The sequence below is a fragment of the Grampus griseus genome (assembly GCF_964374135.1).
Source record: "Grampus griseus genome assembly, chromosome: 4".
Taxonomy (NCBI): Eukaryota; Metazoa; Chordata; class Mammalia; order Artiodactyla; family Delphinidae; genus Grampus; species Grampus griseus.
In genome coordinates, this window is record NC_138997.1 from 22,367,336 (window position 1) to 22,390,714 (window position 23,379).

General features: G+C 36.8%; 1 protein-coding gene across 3 annotated transcripts in view; it reads right to left on the minus strand.

Moving 5' to 3' along the window:
• The window catches only part of INPP4B (inositol polyphosphate-4-phosphatase type II B), a gene marked incomplete at its 3' end in the record, with an annotated part of 719,784 nt that overhangs the window by 351,900 nt on the left and 344,505 nt on the right, over positions 1–23,379 (minus strand). For all 3 annotated transcript variants that reach the window (XM_082653036.1, XM_082653035.1, XM_082653034.1), the window contains exons 4-5: positions 7,130–7,341; positions 4,871–4,915 (exon numbers count right to left, since the gene is read on the minus strand). In XM_082653036.1, the coding sequence (XP_082509162.1) occupies positions 4,871–4,915; positions 7,130–7,220 (136 nt within the window). In that variant the 5' untranslated portion in view covers positions 7,221–7,341. The remainder of the gene's footprint in view (positions 1–4,870; positions 4,916–7,129; positions 7,342–23,379) is intronic.

Sequence of the window (23,379 nt, forward strand, 5' to 3'; positions counted from 1 at the left end):
CCACATTCCTATCATAATCGACACCGAGGCTGTTGACACGTATAAAATGTGCGTTTTGATGTACTCTGTGTCTGGCTTCCAGTAGGTATCAGTCATCGACGTGTAAGTTATTTAAAGAATGTGACTTCACAGTGTCAAATAAAAAACACAAGAACCACATGTACACACACATGCCATTCCCTCCTGTGCACTAACACGCATTAGTGACTATTGCCTTGGATTTATGGTATGTGTGGTGTCCATATAAAAATACAAAAATATATTCTTCTAAGTATTCTATTGACTTTGGAGATAGTAAATGGAGGCATGACAATAAACATTGTAAGCATAATCAGGAGAATAAACTTAAGAAATAGTTCGTAGGAATTTCTTTTCTTTCATATCTTTGTCAAATGACTCACCTCTATACATTTTCCACAGTGGTTTCAAGAAAGAAATGTTACCAGATTGTAAGAAATGATCCCTCTTCTTAAATGCCAGCTTTGTTGAAATGAAAACAATTTTATGAGACTGTAAACAAAATCTGTGTTCTTTTGGGTTTTTAATTATTTTTCTCTTTGTGAAAATAAGAAGAGTATCAATGTACTCAAGTGAAAATGAAAGACATGTGGAAGCAGAGTTGTACGTGTAAGAGTGAATTATATAATTTAAATGCAGTCAACCACTAGAAATACAGCTGACAATGGGCATGAGATACTCATTTTATCAGTACATGCTTCTCTTGTACTATTTTTAGCTGATTATTATCTACTTTATTTATATACAGCTTGCTCAATTGACTAAGCATTTCCTAACTCGTTTACTTAGATAAAGATGTAGCAGAGGAAATTCAGCAAGATATAATGATTTTACAGTGGCATATAGACAAGGCAGAGACAAATTCTGGATGGAATATAACTCATACAAAGCAATATGGCACCTACAAAATTAGTGTGGCTGTTTTCCCAATTTAAAAAGCAAGGCTATTGAAACTCTCAATTTGTTTGAATACCTTGGTACAGAACTGATAATCAAATATTAAAAAAAAATTAGTTGGATGGAGAAACAACAAGGTCCTACTGTATAGCACAGAGAACTATATTCAATATCCTGAGATAAACCATAATGGAAAAGAATATATAAAATATGTATATACATGTATAACTGAATCACTTTGCCATACAACAGAAATTAACACAACATTGTAAATCAACTATACTTCAATTTAAAAAATTCCCCCCCTGAAAAGAATTTAGTTGGAAAATTAGGTGGAAAAAAGTCTCTTACCTTGTTTGTGCCATTTTTTCCTAGATTTTTTTTTTTTTTGTATTAAGATGCTTTGCTTTCTTTCTGATTAAATAAACATGCACATTCTTAAACGATGACAAAAATATTTAAGAAACTATTATTCCCTCATTTTTAATTATGAAGTGAAGTCAGCTATATAATAGGTGAAATCTTGAATAATTTGTGAGAGTAAAAAAACTCAAAGGAAAAAAGAGACAAAAATATATTGTAAAACCTACACGGGTTTAGCTGTGATCTCCTTGAAACAGTAGTTTTTTCAAAAATTCTTCAAGAGATGGTACAGTTAAGGATCTTAAAGTGCTAAGAAACATAACAAACAGTTTGGAAACTACATCTTCCAGGATCATGAACACAGTTCCCTGAAGATTCTAAATAACTTTCTTTTGTTTACTCGTCAGGCATTTCCTGCCATATGATAAAATAAAATTACCTGTTGTTAAGGATTCTACTGGGGCTTCCCTGGTGGCACAGTGGTTGAGAGTCCGCCTGCCGATGCTAGGGGATAGGGGTTCGTGCCCCGGTCCGGGAAGATCCCATGTGCCGCGGAGCGGCTGGGCCCGTGAGCCATGGCTGTTGAGCCTGCGCGTCCGGAGCCTGTGCTCCGCAATGGGAGAGGCCACAAAAGTGAGAAGCCCGCGTACCACGAAAAAAAAAAAAAAAGAATTCTACTGTATTTTTTGAATAGATATGAAAAAAGAAAATTAAGGTTTGTTTTTTTAAATGGGAGGAATATTATTATGAATAAATTCTCAGAGCTGCTCATCTCTGAGATTACGATTCAAAGCCGGAAATGTAAGTGACGACAGCATTGTTCCCAAATTTGACTGTGCTTTCAAAAGAGTTAGTATAGTTAGGTCTTTGAACAAGATAAATAACTTTAATTGAAATAAAAGACAGGGGGAGGGGGAAGGGTAAACTGGGACGAAGTGAGAGAGTGGCATGGACATATATACACTACCCAATGTAAAATAGATAGCAAGTGGGAAGCAGCTGCATAGCACAGGGAGATCAGCTTGGTGCTTTGGGACCACCAAGAGGGGTGGGATAGGGAGGGTGGGAGGGAGATGCAAGAGGGAGGGGATATAGGGATATATGTATACATACAGCTGATTCACTTTGTTATAAAGCAGAAACTAACACACCATTGTAAAGCAATTATACTCCAATAAAGATGTTAAAAAAAAAAGAAATAATATACATAAGTATAAAAAAAAAGAAAAAGTATATATTAATTGTTTGGTGAGAGTTATGGGGTCTTCAAGGGTCCCCAAAGGGCAATTTAACTGGGAAAAAAAAAAGAAAGAAACAGAAGACAGGTATTTGGCCCAGGCATTCTGTCTCCATGTTTGACTAACAGCCTCCACTCCAATTGCTTCTGCCTAGTTCAGATTTCCCCTGTTCTCAGGATGCAAGTAAGAAAGCTTTCTCTGTGTTTTAAAATACACCAAATTAGTCTAACAAATCTTCATTTTTCAGAAGTCCTGCTAAAAAGGTAAAAAATGAATTTCTTCTCTTAAAAATAAAAGATGAGTAAATAAAGGCTCAAGTAGCAAGAGTCAAGTTGTCAGTGAGTCAAGAGGTGCCTAGGTCTTCTTTGCTACTTGGCTCCCTTTCTGAAACATGAATTCTTTCTATATCCGACAACATCTGAGAACTCTCTAGAAAAATAAATAAATAAAGTATAGCTTTATCAGTGGTTGTCAGGGATTACAGGAGAGAGGGGGATGAACAGTTAGAAGTCAGTGAACTTTTAGGACAGTGAAGATAATAAGTGTGATACTATAATGATGAATACATGTCTATACATTGTCCGAACCCATAGAATGTATCACACCAAGAATGAATCCTAATGTAAACTATAGACTTTGGGTAATAATAATCTGTCACTGTAAGTTCATCAACTGTAACAACTGTACCACTCTGGCAGGGGATGTACTTTCTGTTCACATTTGATGTGAGCTTAAAACTGCTCGAAAAATAAAATCTATTAGAAAGAGAAAGAAAACAAAACCAAAAAATTATGATTATTTCTTTTCAATAAGTTACGGTTGAAAACGTAATATTTTGAGCAAAGGGTGTAAACTTGAAATCTATTTCATTATATAATGAAAAAGTATATTCCTAAAATAATTGGAGCTTCAAACAACTAAAAACTACTGCAGATAGTGGATGTATATATTTCAATTTTCCCATAACTTTATAAAATATGTATATCAATATTTAAAGATTTGGATACCAAAATGTATCTGTATATGGAATTGAATACATGCATTTACAATTCTATAAAACTTCATACAAATAAAATGTAAAGATACTGGGGACCTTTCAAAATATTTCAGAACAGTGAGAGAGAGGGAAAAAAAACCCTCTCTGAATAGTTCATAGGAACCATATTTTTACCCCCTTTAAATACCATTTTGCAGCTAATTCCCTAATAGCACTTTGTAGTCATATCTGATTCAAACACAAAGCACCTCCCACTCACTAGCTAAGTAGTGGACCAGCTTCAGGGTACACATTTTTTTTTTAAAACCAGTGATGTTTAAGCAAAAAAAAATTGTATTGAAGTATAGTTGGTTTACAATATTGTAGGGGTGCACATTTTTAATAATTCACCCTTGACAAAGTTACAAATTTCTACATGTGCCAGATCTTTAGAGTTGCTTAAGCAAGTTAAAGCTTTGAATTAAAATTAAACTCTCAAAGTCAAGGATCTGTCCACAACATCAAGATGGAAGAGTAAGGGGATTGGGACTTCCCTGGTGGCACAGTGGTTAAGAATCCGCCTGCCAATGCAGGGAACACAGGCTCGAGCCCTGGTCCAGGAAGATCCCACACGCTGCGGAGCAACTAAGCCCATGCGCCACAACTACTGAGCCTGCGTTCTACAGCCCACGAGCCATGACTACTGAAGCCCACACACCGCAACTACTGAAGCCCGTATTCCTAGATCCCGTGCTCTGCAACAAGAGAAGCCACTGCAATGAGAAGCCCACACACTGCAACGAAGAGTAGCCCCCGCTCGCCGCAACTAGAGAAAGCCCGGGCCCAGCAACAAAGACCCAACGCAGCCAAAAATTAATTAATTAATTAATTAATTTTTAAAAAGAGTAAGGGGATATTTTTGAGTGAGTGAGACCGAAAGGGGGCATGAACCTTGTAAATGGTATAAAGGAGGATAAAGGAAAACTCTGCATGAGCCCAGTCTCCAGCCCAAGGAGTAGATAATTAGACACACGGATTTTGAGAAATGTTGATTAGCAACAAAATCGGGTCACTGTATTAGAATGAGTGCTGGGCACCAGATTTGTGGAGAGTAGACCTGATTGAGAGGCACAAACCCATCACCACTGAGCCCTCAATCCTTGGGTCATGCGCTGACCTGCTCCACAGCTCGGATTCTTTACTAATAAATTGGGGAAAATAACACTTACCTTATAGAATGAAATTTTTTCACAGAACGATATTCATGAAAGTTTATAAAATAAATAATGATATAAGTAACGTATCTAAAGTTGTAAATTATAGGTACAAATGGCTTATTACATTTATAGCTATAAATAAATAAGATGGAATTTCTTACCAAGGATGAATTCCAGCTGAGGTTCATTTGGAGTCTTCTGAATACCTATGAATAATAGGAACAAATTCAGACTGAAGATATTTAACTCATTATGAAAATTATGTCAACATATATTACTTTCAGCCTGCCCAGTATGTATAAATGCATTACTTGGCAGAACAAATAAACTCAGTTAATCGTCCAGACATGTATATAAGGAGTCGGTTGTCAGGGCAGGACATAATATTTGTAGCAGAACTAGATATGACTACAGATTTGATTGACCTATTTAGCACCATGGCCATAAAAAACGCAAAAACATTTCTTTTGTAAGCCGCATGACAAATATAAAACATATTTTCAACTGTTTCTGTTTCTTTTGGATACATGTAGACAGAGATGGGACCTTCACAAAGGATGACCTCACCAAAGTCCTCTCTAACATAGATTTCTCTTTCACACCACTCCAACCTGGTGTTAATAGTAAATTATTAATTAAAGAGCTACCTCAGGACTTGATGATGGTGGTTTTCAGCCAACTTACTGTTAGCTCAAATCAGCATTCTGTTAATGTTTCTATTCCTTTTTTTGGCAATTAAAAAAAATCTATTAACATGGCTAAATGATTGAAGGTGAAGTGGGAGGGAAAGTGAGTCTGAGAAAAAAGTAAGGAAATGGGAATGTCTAATGGTTAGAAGGTAGAAAGGTAAGGCTGGGGCAACTGATAATGTCATAGGTGGACTCTCTAAGACCACACATGGTACGGGGCTTCCTAAACAAGAGGGGCTGAAGACAGAGATGTCATTTGTAACCACTCATGGTGACCGAGAAATGTAAGAATATTGTAAAAATCTTTTCCTCATTTATTTTTACTGGTGCACCCATCAGAGACAATTTAAATTTATTAGCATTCGGTCATGAATATACTGTGTTAACTACAGATTGGCACTTGCCATCTGCCTCTACAAGGATGAAATCATGTGCTGCAGCTGCTGACCTTCAAAGGAGTTCAGGGTGGAGAGCAGAAATGAGGCACGCTGTGCTCTGGGAAAAACTGGCAGAACCGGTCTTCAGATGGTTAGATATTTTCAGATGACCATTTTATGAGCCCGATTCTTGCATCTCCTCATATCTAGAAAACCACTAAAACCCTTCATGGTGACGTCTGCTCCTGGTGACTAGAAGAAACCTTCTGCAAAAAATATATGCTTGATTGCGTGGACTCCATCTTCACCAAAATCACATATGTACTGACCTTCCCTCCTGCCTCTTTGGAGCTGTTTCTCAGAGCTGTCTGAAATGCTGTCTCCCAGGCTATAGTCCTCATTTTGCCCCAAATAAAACTTAACTCACAACTCTCAAATTGTGCAATTTGGTTTTTAGTCGACAACTGTTAGAACCACCTCTTTATATAAAAATCATCCATTTTTTATTTACGGAGTTCACATTTTTTTTTGCAGAGTAACCATTTATTTTTATTTCCTGCTGACATTTAACATTGCTATGGTTAACAATTTTAGACTTTCCAAGAGAGGTTAAAGTGACAATCATTAGGTAGGTCTTTGTTAATTTCAAATACTGTGGGTTTTTTTAAAGGCTATTAACAATCTGCTGTAAGCTCTGACAATCAAATTTCTCAGAAAAACTCGTCCAACCAATACCATTTTCTAAAGATTATTTTTATAATATAAATAAAATGAGAAGCTAGGCATATGTTTGCCAGGGTTAAATAACTGGGCAACAAGAATCTTCTGAAAAGAAAAAGACACAATTTATGCTAAACAATCAAACCCAAACTCTAAGACGTTAAGCATGAGAGAAAACGTACAATTCTTCCAATAACTTTAATTACTCGAGTAGCACAAAGACCAGTGTTAATGTTCAACTGCAAATCTTGGCCAAATAGCCAAGCTTGCCCTATTTATGTGACTTAGTGTTCTCAGCTATGGCAGCGACAGGCTAAGCATCTAGTGTAACTATTGTGCCCTAATGCTTTCAACTGAAATGTCTTTGGTTTTAAAGAGAAAATTTCTATGTTCCAAAACCTAATTCCACATGAGATTATAAAAATGTTCAATAGAACGTGTACTTAAAAAGTATTTATTCATGTCTTAATACACATTCAAGAATGATGATTCTATTTGCTATTGAACCATTTCATAGATGATCATCTACCTCACCCAAGATAGAAGATGAGAGGCATATCATAGATTCAGAACACTGAAACAAACAGTGCAAAGGAGCAAAGTTAGTTAATTTGGGGGGTGCATGCATACTCACTTGTGAACTGAAATTCCCCAGTATCATTTGCCTGGGGTGTGGGCAGAAAGTTCTGGCCTTCTTCTGATGCTCCTTCCTCTTTGATTTCCATGATCAACCTTCACAGTTCTTTAAATCTTCCAAATATTTGTGCACAAATGTCACTGCCAATGATACCTGGTTTAATACAGATGTGTCTTCACACTAAAGTCCTGATATCCCACTCTGAAATTCTGCATTTAGGAAACAGCAACAGCAAAAATCTCAGTTACTTCAGAGTTCAGGATAAAGCTAAGAATTAAAGGTAGGTACAGCCTACAGCTACCTTCTATGAACTTCTTTCCTGCCTATCCCACTTTTACTTTCAGAAACAATCCACCCAGTTAATGTACCATAAACTCTGGGTTAAATGGGTAATCTCCATGCAATCACTTTATAGTCATATGAGGGACTTCTAAATTCTGAAAGGTATATTATTTCTCTTCTAGTTCATTTTGTAAAATAGCAGATAGCTATATGTACCTAATTTAGCAGTAAGAGCAGATAGCATCTTGTCCAGGCATTAGCACGTTTTGCTAAGGCGGATCTTGCTATCATTCCTTCCATTAGAACTGCCCTCTACGCTCATCTCTCCATCCACCCTTGTTAGAACATCGTTCATGAGCACATAAAGATAATTTGGCAGGACGCTCTTCTTCCAAGGTGAGCCAACAGGTTGTTCAGGGGAGCTTCCAACCTCATCATTATCCATAAAGTCTCTTGCTGCTCTGTCTGACAAAGGTTTAATTGTTTAATGATTGGGGTATACGGGGAAAAGAATGAATAATAATTCTAAAAAGTTAAAGCTCCAAGGGAAATGAAAATAACGGCAAAATGATGAAAATTAGCATGGGGAAAGAAGCCTCCAAGAATTTAATACCTATGTTGCATAGACAGCCTCAAACAGTATCAGATTCATTTTGATATTTAGCATGTTATACATGACCAAGAAGGATTAGGAAAAAAATCAATGTTGTTTTAAATCAAGTTACCAGCTGAATTAAAATGTATAAAAATCTTTAAACGTCTGCCCAATGCTGTTTAATGAGATAGCAGCAGTAGAGTTTGGTTTGGAATACTGATTTGGTTTCCAGCTCCACAAGTCCACAAATTCACTCTTTGTTGTTCTTAACAAAAGCAGCTTCATTTATAATTCAGCTCTAGTTTTTAAATATCATCTGGCAAAAATTAAATCCACAAAGCATCTTGAATCTTTAGAAATGATTACAATAAGGTTGCAGATAAATACACATTGGCTTCTAAGGATACAACTAGGAATACTTGCTGGGGTAAAGGGCCATAGCACTATCAATAAGACCAAAACCATCAATTTGATAATTATATATTATTTATCTTTTTATTGAGTTATAGTTCATGTACATTATTATATAAGTTACAGGTGTACAATATTGTGATTCACAATTTTTAAAGTTATAGTGCATTTATAGTTACTATAAAATATTGGCTATGTTCCCTATGGGGTACAATATATCCTTGTAGCTTATTTTATACATAATAATTTTTATCTCTTAATCCTCTACCACTATATTGGAAATAAAAACAAAAATAAACAAATGGGACCTAATTAAACATAAAAGCTTTTGCACAGCAAAGGAAACCATTGACAAAATGAAAAAACAACATACTGAGTGGGAGAAAAATATTTGCAAATGATATGACCGATAAGGGGTTAATATCCAAAATATATAAACAGCTCATAGAATTCAACATCAAAAAACAAACAACCCAGACACAGACTGGCTGAATGGATACAAAAACAAGACCCATATATACGCTGTCTACAAGAGACCCACTTCAGACCTAGGGACACATGCAGACTGAAAGTTGAGGGGATGGAAAAAGATATTCCATGCAAATGGAAAACAAAACAAAGCTGGAGTAGCAATTCTCATATCAGACAAAATAGTTTTTAAAGTAAAGACTATTACAAGAGACAAAAAGGACACTACATAATGATCAAGGAATCGATCCAAGAAGAAGATATAACAATTGTAAATATTTATGCATCCAACATAGGAGCACCTCAATACATAAGGCAAATGCTAACAGCCATAAAAGGGGAAATTGACAGTAATACAATCATAGTAGGGGACTTTAACACCACACTTTCACTTTCACCAATGGACAGATCATCCAAAATGAAAATAAATAAGGAAACACAAGCCTTAAATGATGCATTAAAAAAGAAGGACTTAATTGATATTTACAGGACATTCCATCCGAAAACAACAGAATACACATTCTTCTCAAGTGCCCATGGAACATTCTCCAGGATAGATCATATCTCGGGACACAAATCAAGCCTTGGTAAATTTAAGAAAATTGAAAACGTATCAAGTATGTTTTCTGACCACAATGCTATGAGACTAGATATCAATTACAGGAAAAACTCTCTAAGAAATACAAACACATGGAGGCTAAACAACACACTACTTAATAAGCAAGAGATCACTGAAGAAATGAAAGAGGAAATCAAAAAATACCTAGAAACAAATGACAATGAAAACACAATGGCCCAAAACCTATGGCATGCAGCAAAAGCAGTTCTAAGAGGGAAGTTTATAGCAATACAATCCTACCTTAAGAAACAAGAAACATCTCAAACAACCTAACCTTACACCTAAAGCAATTAGAAAAAGAAGAACAAAAAAACCCCCAAAGTTAGCAGAAGGAAAGAAATCATAAAGATCAGATCAGAAATAAAAGAAAAAGAAATGAAGGAAACAATAGCAAAGATCAATAAAACTAAAAGCTGGTTCTTTGAGAAGATAAACAAAATTGATAAACCATTGCCAGACTCATCAAGAAAAAAAGAGAGAAGACTCAAATCAACAGAATTAGAAATCAAAAAGGAGAAGTAACAACTGACACTGCAGAAATACAAAGGATCATGAGAGATTACTACAAGCAGCTATATGCCAATGAAATGGACAACCTGGAAGAAATGGACACATTCTTAGAAAAACACAACCTTCTGGAACTGAAACAGGAAGAAGTAGAAAATACAAACAGACAAATCACAAGCACTGAAATTGAGACTATGATTAAAAATCTTCCAACAAGCAAAAGCCCAGGACCAGATGGCTTCACAGGTGAATTCTATCAAACATTTAGAGAAGAGCTAATACCTATGCTTCTCAAACTCCTCCAAAATATAGCAGAGGGAGGCACACTCCCAAATTCACTCTACAAGGCCAACATCACCCCGATACCAAAACCAGACAAAGATGTCACCAGGAAATAAACATACAGGTCAATGTCCCTGATAAACATAGATGCAAAAATCCTCAACAAAATACTAGCAAACAGAATCCAACAGTGAATTAAAAGGATTATACACCATGATCAAGTGGGGTTTATCCCAGTAAGGCAATACATGCAAATCAATCAATGTGATACACCATATTAAAAAATTGAAGAATAAAAACCATATATCATCTCATAGATTTAGAAAAAGCTTTTGACAAAATTCAACAACAATATATGATAAAAAGCATCCAGAAAGTAGGCATAGAGGGAACTTATCTCAACATAATAAAGGTCATATATAACAAACCCACAGTCAACATCATTCTCAGTGGTGAAAAACTGAAACCATTTCCACTAAGATCAGGAACAAGACAAGGTTGTCCCCTCTCACCACTATTATTCAACATAGTTTTGGAAGTTTTAGCCACAGCCATCAGAGAAGAAAAAGAAATAAAAAGAATCGAAATCGGAAAAGAGGAAGTAAAGCTGTCACTGTTTGTAGATGACATGATACTATATATAGAGAACCCTAAAGATGCTACCAGAAAACTACTAGAGCTAATCAATGAATTTGGTAAAGTAGCAGGATACAAAATTAATGCCCAGAAATCTCTTGCATTCCTATACACTAACGATGAAAAATCTGAAAGAGAAATTAAGGAAACACTCCCATTTACCACTGCAACAAAAAGAATAAAATATCTAGGAATAAAACTACCTAAGGAGACAAAAAACCTGTATGCAGGAAACTGTAATACACTGATGAAAGAAATTAAAGATGATACAAACAGATGGAGAGATATATCATGTTCTTGGATTAGAAGAATCAACATTGTGAAAATGACTCTACTACCCAAAGCAATCTACAGATTCAATGCAATCCCTATCAAACTACCAATGGCATTTTTCACAGAACTAGAACAAAAAATTTCCCAATTTGTATGGAAATACAAAAGACCTTGAACAGCCAAAGCAATCTTGAGAAAGAAAAACAGAGCTGGAGGAATCAGGCTCCCGAACTTCAGACTATACTAAAAAGCTACAGTAATCAAGACAATATGGTACTGGCACAAAAACAGAAATATAGATCAATGGAACAGGATAGGAAGCCCAAAGATAAAACCACACACATATGGTCTCCTTATCTTTGATTAAGGAGGCAGGAACATACAATGGAGAAAAGACAGCCTCTTCAATAAGTGGTGCTGGGAAAACTGGACAGCTACATGTAAAAGAAAGAAATTAGAGCACTCCCTAACACCATACACAAAAAAACCCTCAAAATTGATTAAAGACCTACATGTAAGGCCAGACACTATAAAACTCTTAGAGGAAAACACAGGCAGAACACTCTATGACATAAATCACAGCAAGATCCTTTTTGACCCACCTCCTAGAAAAACGGATATAAAAACAAAAATAAACAAATGGGACCTAAGGAAACTTAAAAGCTTTTGCACAGCAAAGGAAACCATAAACAAGATGAAAAGAAAACCCTCAGAATGTGAGATAATATTTGCAAATAAAGCAACTGACAAAGGATTGATCTCCAAAATTTACAAGCAGCTCATGCAGCTCAATAACAAAAAAACAAACAACCCAATCCAAAAATGGGCAGAAGACCTAAATAGACATTTCTCCAAAGAAGATATACAGATTGCCAACAAACACATGAAAGGATGCTCAACATCATTAATCATTAGAGAACTGCAAATCAAAACTACAATGAGGTATCACCTCACACTGGTCAGAATGGCCATCATCAAAAAATCTACAAACAATTAATGCTGGAGAGGGTGTGGAGAAAAGGGAACCCTCTTGCACTATTGGTGGGAATGTAAATTGATACAACCACTATGGAGTACAGTATGGAGGTTCCTTAAAAAACTAAAAATAGAATTACCATACGACCCAGCAATCCCACTACTGGGCATATACCCTGAGAAAACCATAATTCAAAAAGAGTCATGTACCACAATGTTAATTGCAGCTCTATTTACAATACCCAAGACATGGAAGCAACCTAAGTGTTCATCAACAGATGAATGGATAAAGAAGATGTGGCACATATATATGGTGGAATATTATGCAGCAATAAAAAGAAATGAAATTGAGTTATTTGTAGTGAGGTAGACGGACCTACAGTCTGTCACACAGAGTGAAGTAAGTCAGAAACAGAAAAACAAATACCGTATGCTAAAACATATATATGGAATAAAAAAAAAAGTTCTGAAGAAACTAGGGGCAGGACAGGAATAAAGATGTAGCGAATGGACTTGAGGACATGGGGAGGGGGAAGGGTAAGCTGGGACGAAGTGAGAGAGTGGCATGGACTTATATATACTACCAAATGTAAAATAGCTAGTGAAGATGATTGATGGGACAAGGAAAAATCCAAATGCTTCTATCTGCTGTAATGAAAGGAAGGGGGTAAGCAGAAAATGAGGTATGATCTGAAAAGTAAGTGACAGAAACTTGAGGATAGTCTCCCTAAGAATCTCAGTTGTTTTTCTCTTTTTTCTTTCAAGGGCATATTTGGGAACTATGAATAAGGAAATATTTCTTGACTTCAAAAGCATAGTTCAGACTGTCATACTGACTGAAGTAAGTCAGACAGAGAAAGACCAATTGATATTGCTTATATGTGGAATCTAAAAAAATGGTACAAATGAACTTATTTACAAAACAGCAGTAGAGCCACAGACATAGAAAACAAACTTATAATTACCAGGGTGGGAGGGGGGAGGGATAAATTGGGAGATTGGAATTGACATATACACACTACTGTATATAAAATGTATAATTAATAAGGACCTACTGTATAGCACAGGGAACTCATCTCAGTACTCTGTAATGGCCTACGTGGAAAAAAAATCTAAAAAAGAGTAGCTATATGTAAAACTGATTCACTTTGCTGTACAGCAGAAACTAACACTACAATGTAAATCAATTATACTCCAATAGAAAAATTAAAAAGTAATAATAAAAATTAAAAAAAACCAAAAGTCTAGTTCATAAAGGAAAATATTAATAAATTTGATTACATTAAAATAAAATATTCTGTAAGCAAAAGATACAATAAAGCATGCGATAACAAATTACATACTGGGAAAATATGTTTGTAACACAGCAGTTTTCAGCTTCTGTTTAGACAAAGATGTAAAGAATATTACTCCTACCGTAAACTCAAGAAAAAGCTGAATAATATATAAAACCGTAACTTTTCCTTAACTAATCAGAGAGCTTAGGTCTCAGAGCAACCAACCAGGCTGAAATCTAAGGAAAGACAAAGGCCTCCACAGAGCAGAGCTTTCAGGCACAGGAGGAAGGGGTGTCAGTCTCCAAAGAAGCTGGTAATAAGAATTCAATTGAAATATTTAATGACTTACTCAAGGTCAGGAGTAGGCCAGCATGAGTGTATAGAGCTTCTGATAGCCACAAATTCAAAGGTAGTTTGTCCCCACTAACAGACTTTCATGGACCTCATCACATACTCATAAGAAAGACTGGGAGCACACTAGGATCTGAAGAAGGCAATCCTCGGTGATACAGGCCTGGGAGAGCAGAGCAACAGTCACTGCAGAGAAAACATAGCACAACACTTGCATCCTTATCCCTATAGAACAAAAGTGGCAGACCCTGTTGCCATCAGCACACAGGTGAAAACTCATTGCAATTAGGGGATGGAACAAGAGAAGGGAAGCAAAGTTTCCTGGGATCAGATCATTAGAGATCTTCTGATCCTCTATTTCTAAGACAGGGACAGGGTCATTGAGAAAGCCCCTTCCCTAAGACCCAAGAACACAGATTTTGCCTAAGATCAACGTTGAAATAGAACAACAGAGAATGTTTCTGCTCCCAAACACCAGGCCAGCAAACACTAAGCCATAAGTTAACAGTAGGTTACCACTGGGGGAGACACAGAAGCATGAATAGTGACCTCTCTGATGTAGAAGTTCCCAGGAAAAGTCTAAACTGGAGGGTGGAGAACAAATTCTCCAGCCACCCAAATCCCACCCTAAACACCAGTGAACACAGGAGTAAACCTGAAGCTACAGGTGCATTGAGGGTGGGCATAGCAACAACAAAACCCTAACCCAGCTCAGTTACTGACTAGATTGATTCAACTCCCCCAACACACAAAAGCTTAACAGAAAAAGAGAAAAGCTCACTTCCAGGCCTAAGTACTAATTCTTTCATACCCTACTATCCTACACACAACACAAAATAGATGAAGATGAAGAAGAAGATGAAGAAGAACAAAAACACACTCAAGAGAAAAAGCAAATACACAATCAAGAGATCTAGACTCAGAAAATACCCAAATTTGGAACTATCAGAAAGAGAATATATTGAAGACTGTAATGGGAAAGGTAGACAACCTGCATGACCACATGGAGATTTTTAGCAAAGACAGAAACTAGTGGAAAAAGTCAAATGGATATGCTAGGAATGTAAAACACCAGCATCAAAGATGAAGAATGCCTTTGATGGGCTCATCAGTAGATGTGACACCATCATGGAAATAATCTGTGAACTTGAAGACAGACCAATAGAAATAACCCAAACAGAAATACAGAGAAAAAAAGTGAAAATGCATGAGAGCATTCAAAAACTGTGGGACTTGGGCTTCCCTGGTGGCGCAGTGGTTGGGAGTCCGCCTGCCGATGCGGGGGACATGGGTTCGTGCCCCGGTCCGGGAGGATCCCGCATGCCGCGGAGCGGCTGGGCCCGTGGGCCATGGCCGCTGGGCCTGCGCGTCTGGAGCCTGTGCTCCGCGGCGGGAGAGGCCACAGCAGTGAGAGGCCCGCGTACCGCAAAAAAAAAAAAAAAAAAAACTGTGGGACAGTACCAACCAAAATGCATTATCCAAATCTCAGAAAAAAGAAAAAGGCAGAATAGATATTTGAAAAGACAATGGCCTAGGATTTTCCAAAAATATTTAAAAACATCAAAACACCAATTTAAGAAGCTCAGAAAACACCAAGCAGAGTAGTGTGCGCGCACACACACACACACACACACACACACACCAATAATCAAATAAGCAAATCAAACAAAAATTAAAAAAAAAAGAAACTTCTACACATATTCAACCTACTGAAAACCAAAGATAAGAGAAAATTTTTGAGGTAAAAAAAGTTTGACCACAAAAAAGGCAAAGTACACGTAGAGTAACAAAAGAAGAAAATATCTTGGACTTCTTGTTAGAAACTATGTAAGTGACATCTTAAAAAATCTGAAAGAATAAAAACTGTCAGCCCAAAATTCTACACAAAGTAAAAATAACTTGTAAAAAATTAGGAGAGGTAAAGACTTTTAGCCAGACAAATAACTGACAAATTCAGTAGAAGCAGACCTGCACAGCAAGCAATATTAAAGGAAGTTCTTCAAGCATGACATTACAGAAAGATACTTGGATATACAAAAGAAATGAAGAGCACTATAAATGGTATGAAGAAAAATATATGTTAATTTCATCTTTTCTTACTTTGAGTGACTATAACAGGTAATTGCCCAAAGCAGGGCTTGGCATAATTTTCCTGTTAAGGAAAGATAGTAAATATCTTAGGCCTTTGGGGCCATACAGTCTCTGTTACAACCACTCAGTGCTGCTGCCACAATGTGAAAGCAACCATTGACAATACGTAAACGAATAGGGATGCCCATGTTACAGTAACATTTTATGCAAAATGAATTGTTATTTAGGATTTGGCCTGCAGGCTAGTATTTGCCAAGCACTGGTCTAGAGCACAATTAGTAGCAATGTATTGTATGCTTATAGCATGTGTAAAAATATAACATAGAACATCAATAGCAAAAATGATGGGAGGAATGAATAGGGAGTTATTGTTTTTACACTAAAATTATAGTATACAATTATATCACTAAAATATATGAAAGTAGACTGTGATTAATTAAAATGTATATGGTACTTCCTAGGGTGACCATTCATATTTTTTAAAAAATAAGTATAAATAATAAGCCAATAGTGGAGGTAAAATGGAATAACAAAAAATACACAATAATCCAAAGGCGGGAGGGAAAGACCAAAAAAGATGGAATAAATAGACAAAAACTAGCCAAATATTTGTTTTTAATCCAACCACATCAATAATTACATTAAATGTAAACAGTCTACATACACAGACACACACACACGCACAGCAATTAAAAAAAGAGATTATCAGCTTGGACAAAAAAGCAAGGACTAACTCTATGTTTCATAGTTATATTTAAATATAATGACATATATAGGTTAAAGTAAAAGGATCCAAAAATTTAAACCATGCAGACACTAATCAAAAGAAAACTGAAGTGGCTATATTAATATCAAGTAAAATAGATTTCACATGAAAGAATAATATAATGACAAATGGTTAATTCACCAAAAAGACATAACAATCCTAAAGGTACATGCACCTAACAGCAGAGCTTCATAATACGTGAAACAAAAACTTAAAAAACTAAAAGGAGAAATAGACAAATCCACGATGATATGCTTGGAGACATCAACATCCCTCTCCCAGTAATGGCTAGAACAAGTAAACAGAAATCAGTGAGGATACAGAAGACAACGACAGTACCAGCAACTTGACCTAACTGACATTTATAACACAACGAATTCAACAACAACAGAATATACATATTTTTTTCAAAGTATACATGCAATATTCACTAAGATCATATCCTAGGTCCTAAAACAAACCTTAACAAATTTAAGAGAATTGCAATAAAAACAAGTGTGTGCATATATAAAACACACTAATACTCTTTAGAATCAGAATGAAATCACTACACTACATATCAAACTATGCTTTCAGGGAAATTTATAGTATTAAATACTTATAATAGAAAAATAAAGGTCTCAAATCAATGATCTAAGCTGTCACCTTATAACTAGAAAAGGAGCAAATTAAACCTAAAACAAGCAGAAATACTGTGTGCAATAAAGATAACTGATAAAGATTTACTTTCCAGAATATCTTAAGAATGATAGCAAAACAACCCAACAGAAAAAACTAGCAAAATATGTAGACAGGTAATTCAAAATTATTAAACACAAATTGTCAAGAAACTTATTAAGAGATTCTGAACTTCACTAGTTATCATGGAAATGCAAATTAAAGCCAAATGAGATATCATTATACGACCATCAATAAGCAAAAATTTTAAAGTCTCAAAACCTCAAATATTGATGAGGATTTCGAGCAATATAAACTTTTATGTACTGCTGGTGTTCCAGTCACAATGGAAAATAATTTGGTAATATCTAGTAAAGTTGAAAAGCAATTCTACTTCCAACCATACATTCTAGAAAAATTCTTGCAAATGCATACCAGAAGACAGTTAAAAGAATGTTTATAATGAATCAACTTCTAATAATAAAATACTGAAACAGGCTAAATGTCCATCAATAAGAAAGCAGATAAATATAATGTGATCTATTCATTCTGCATAGACTGGATTTTCATTTCACATACCAACATTGATTAACTTCACAAAGTATAGAGAAAAAGGGGAGAAAGAGTGAAGAGGAGACTAAGACGGGGGTGGGGAGTGGGGGAAGAAAGAGGATGGCCCTTACAGAAAATTTTAAAACATGTAAAATAATATTCCAGTTCTGTATTGCATAGGGGTACACACACATGAGGTACAATCACAGAGAAATGCATGATAAACACTAAAATCAGAATAGTTATGATATTTGGGAGGAAGGGTGTAGGAGATGTGATCAGGAAGGGGAACACAGGTGTTTTCAACTATATTGGGAAAGTTTGATTTATTAAACTGGGTAACAGGTACAAAACATCTACTATATTTTTCTTTATGACTTTGGTAGGAATGAATTTAACAAACTAAATTATGTTAACGTGTTGAGAGGAAATGGGAGGAACTGAGAAGCTTTGAGAAGACAGGTGGAGTTTTGTGCTGGCCTTTATGAGCACTGGATGAGGAACAAGTGGGGCAGTTGTATGGGTCCATCTGGGCCTGGAGACACAGGTTTGTGGAGGCCTCAGTCTGACTAGCTGTGTGGCTTTCTTCAGCGGGGCTCGGCAGCCTGGTGGAGAAGGACAGCTTGGTTGACATAGTGTTAGGGTTTTGTCTGTGGACGCAGTGAGAGAAGGGTGAAGCTGAGAATGTAATACTACTAAGGCGACTGAAAAGTTTCTACGCTAGATTAGGAAGTCATTAATGGGGAAAGATGTGACAGATTGGGGGCTGAGAGAAGAATTCAGTCCTAAGGGATAACTTAGGGTATTGTCATGGGATAAATGACAGGCCAAATCCTAAATAACAATTAGTTTTGCGTAAAATGTTATCGTAACATGGGCATGCCTATTCGTTTATGTATTGTCAATGGTTGCTTTCACATTGTAGCAGCAGCACTGAGTGGTTGTAACTTAGGGTATTGTCATGGGATAAACGAGTGGATGAAATAGAGTGGTGTTGATGGTTACTAGAGCATAAAAAGACAAAGAAACTGTACCAGCAAGGATGCTAGATGGGTTATTCCCATGGGAATTGCAATTGCCCAGAGGGATAGCAGGCGGAACCTGGGGACCAAGGGAAGACTATGTGTCTGGTAGAAAAGTCTAAAGAGAACAGGAGTTTGGTCAATGAGCATGATAAATAGGGACAGAGGTGTGGCATAGCCAGACGTAACAGCTTAGGAGGCCTCTTGTGGCACCAGGAAAACAGTAACCCTGCCTCCAGGCTCTGTATATGTGGCCGATCTACATTACAGTAGGCAGCAGGGTAGCAGAAAACTCCAGAAAAGCAGGTTTCCATTAAGACAGACAAAGAAAACATTTTCTCAGGAGGTAGAAGGCAGAGGAGACTATTTTTCATAGAAACAGAAGACCCCAAGGACTTTATGTAATTATTTCAGAAGTGAGAGGATCAGAGGAAGATTGAGTCATATCCAACTAAGCCCATGGCAAAATGGGGATGAAATAATGGGCCAGGATACATGACAGGAGGCACTTGTGGTTTAGGACGTATCCCAGGATGACGTGGGTGTGAGGCATCATACAATGGGCCATTCTTGGGTTCTGAGTGGACCTCTGGTTAAAGATGCTTCCTGGCCGGTTCCAGCTGAGGTCCAGTTCTGTATTGCACAGGTGTACCCACACATGAGGTACAATCACAGAGAAATGCATGTATTTTTGCATTTTGTTACATTTTGTTACAGTGTCACAGTGTGACACTCCTGGTTGCTTCTCCCATGTCATCCAAAGGATAGGAACTTTCATTGAATGTTCCAGAAAAGATTGTAATTTCATGGAAATTTTTTTTCTATAAATACTTCATGTGACTCATTGCATTTTTGCTTACTTAACAAAAACTTGTAAAGCTGGTCTCGAGCTCCAAATACACTGTTTTGTTTTTTTAATTGCTATCACACAGCAGAGGTTTAAAAAATTGTACGGGCTTCCCTGGTGGCGCAGTGGTTGAGAATCTGCCTGCCAATGCAGGGGACACGGGTTCGAGCCCTGGTCTGGGAAGATCCCACATGCCACGGAGCAACTGGGCTCGTGAGCCACAACTACCGAGCCTGCGCGTCTGGAGCCTGTGTTCCGCAAAAAGAGAGGCCGCGATAGTGAGAGGCCCGCGCACCGCGATGAAGAGTGGCCCCCGCTCGCCGCAACTAGAGAAAGCCCTCACACAGAAACGAAGACCCAACACAGAAAAAATAAATTAATTAATAATTTTAAAAATGGTACAAGAGGGTTTTATGGCAATTCACTAGATGCTTGGGTATTTTTAAATGGCCTTCTCTTCATCTGAAAACTAACTAAAGGACAGGACTCTACTGTCTACACTTAAGATGACAGGGCTTTTTTCCTGATACTTTTATTCGGCAGCTGCATAGTCTAAATGTCATGGCTCCTAGCAGCCCATCTCAAGCCTATCTCAAGAAGCAGAGATGCACAGAGAGAATCTTAATTTGGATGGAGGTTGGTTCTTTTCTCACCTGAACTAAAGAGGACTCCGAGGAAACGCTGCTGCGGCAACGGCGTTTCCTCTTACAAAATGATGCCATAACATTTTCCACCAGCTTTCTTGAGGTATAATTGACAAATGTAATTGTGTCTATTTAAAGGGTGCAAAGTGATGCTTTGATAAAGTGATGCAATAACGTTTAAGGAACACCCTAACTAGGCAACAAAGTGATCTCAAATATTTTAATGAGTGTGAGTGAGGCCCTCTCCCTGTGTCAGGGGACAACAAATTAATGAGTTGTGCAAAGTATGTATAATGAAAAAAATGACATGAGAGGAAGGTATACACATGATATATCACATGCTCTGACCAGGGTATATATGCATCCCTCTACACGTGCTGATATTCATACTCAGGATCTTGTCTTGAACAGCAAACCAAAGTCACCACCCCTGACACCATGAGCCGTTACAGGCACTATATTACGGAGGCCTAGGCTTCAGCTATGTTGGCTTTGGTGGCCTGGGCTTTGGTAATGGCAGCTTCTGCAGACTGGGCTATGGATGTGACTTCAGAGGCTACGGGTATGGCTCTGGTTATGGAAGTTTCGAATATGTCTGCCATGGCCACCTATCCACCAGAAAATGGATTTTCTAGCTTCTGCCGAAATCCTACCACAGGAGCCCAACAGTTGAAATTATAGGGAGCTTTCCAAATTGTGATCTCAAAAACTGGACAACAAAGATCATGCTGGAGTTATTACACAAAAATATCTAGCTTCTCAGAATTTTGGACGATTTTTCCGTAGACTCCTGTATCTCCATCACAATCCTAGAATCCTCTAATTTTGCTTTTGTAACTGATTGGGATTGTCCATTCACCTTCCAATAAAACATTAAATTTGAAACAAACAAATAACAAACAAGAAAGTTTCAAAATCCTTATGAACACTGTCACACATGTACACCGAAGGCCAGTTAAATACCACCTGCTCAAGCAAAACTAAAACTGAAGTGTCAGCTTTATCCACAGGCCATTTCTAATATAGACATCAGAAGTTATTCACTCACAGAACCGACTGAATTCCTTATGAGGATACATTTCAGGTTCAAATTAGTATTGACTGAATTAGCTATAGTTTCTGATGATTAATTGCTCGTTTTCTTTTGAAATCTGAAATTTCAAAGTAAGACAGATAATGAATTTAATTAAAATTTTATCTTCTGTTTTTTTTTTTTTAACATCTTTATTGGGGTATAATTACTTTACAATGGTGTGTTAGTTTCTGCTTTATAACAAAGTGAATCAGTTATACATATACATATGTTCCCATATCTCTTCCCTCTTGCGTCTCCCTCCCTCCCACCCTCCCTATCCCACCCCTCCAGGCTGTCACAAAGCACCGAGCCAATATCCCTGTGCCATGCGGCTGCTTCCCACTAGCTATCTACCTTACTACTATCTTCTGTTTTTATTATGACAGGCAAGAATAAATGTGTATTCATGATGATTGTAATTTCACTTTAACTCTCCAGAGACATTCATAGAGTGCCTGAGGTTATCTACAAAGAATATAATATGACATAACTAAGTTTTCTCATTCTTACTGCAGATGATGAGTCTGAATTCTTTCACCGCAAGCAGTTTCTTTACACACAAATGTGTACACAGTCACACATTCTACCTAAAATATTTACTCAATAAAACTGCACCACAACAAGAGCAAACACAGGTACTCAAAAATGTAAAAAAAAAGGAAAAGAAAAAGAAAGAACATTTAATTGCTAAACTTGAATTGGGAAGAATATCTACGAAAAGAACAAGGCTGAGTAGTGAAGTTCCAAGCCATTGTTCCACCTGCAAATTCATTTAGAGTTTCTCTGGTGCCTCTCATGCAACTAAAAAAAAATCATGGATTAATTTAATGAATTCCTCTATAACATGGGCTAATCTTCTGTGATCAGCTGGAGTAAATGAAGGATTATTACTGAGGCAGTATGGTATTTAAGCTCAGATTTTATGTGAAAAGTATGTCATTAATTTATGCCTGAATACTGAATAAAACTTTTTCCTTCCCCATCTTTTCAATCTCAGGATGAAGCTCTCCAACTCTTAGGATTGTTTTTGATCCCACATGTAAGGAAAAGTAAGGAAAGGAAATACCATAATCATTAGTTCATGTGACATGTATTTATTGAGCATATACTATACAGAATGTAATGTTGTAAATAGAAAAATTTCCTTTTATATTCTGTCTTTGCCAAAGTACTAATTTTCAATCCTTAAATAGCATAACCAACATAACATCCACCTCTGCATGCTTCTCTCCCTCTTTCTCCACCCCTCTACTCCCCACACCCCTCTATCTCCCACCCCATAACATTTTAGCACTTAATACTCACTGGCTCTTTTCCCTTTAGTGAACTACTCTGGGAATTTCTTCACCAGTTGTTTTTCCTTTGTCTGGCAAGTTAGTAAGTCTGTCTTTGTTTGACTATTTCTTGCTGTTGTGTTCTGGAATCTTTTATAATTTAACTCTATTTTAGTCTAGCATGCATATCTGAATCCCTATTACAGTAATTTAGCATGAATGACATTGTAGCAAAGTGGTGAAGAGAGCTATTATAGACCCAGACTACCTAGGCTCTGCCACTTTGAGACCTTGGGCAATTAACTCAACCATATTATTCCTTAGTTACCTCATCATAAGCTGGTAAAATGGTAATACCTGTCTAACAAATTGTGGAGAGAAGTAAATAAATTAACATATGCAAAACTTTTAGGTATTCCATTTCTAGCAGAAATGGACCAAAGCAACTGAATACTATATGTCCCGCTGATCAGAAGTAGATACAAAAAGCAAGATACCTGAGCATTTTGATAAATAAACAAAAGCAGGAAAATTGTAAGAAGGAGCTAAAACTTGAAGAATTAAGTCACATGAAGGTGAAGTTTTCATTTCCCCTCTGTTTTCTTATAGTTTTGACCTGAAGGCAGTCTTTATTTTTTTGACA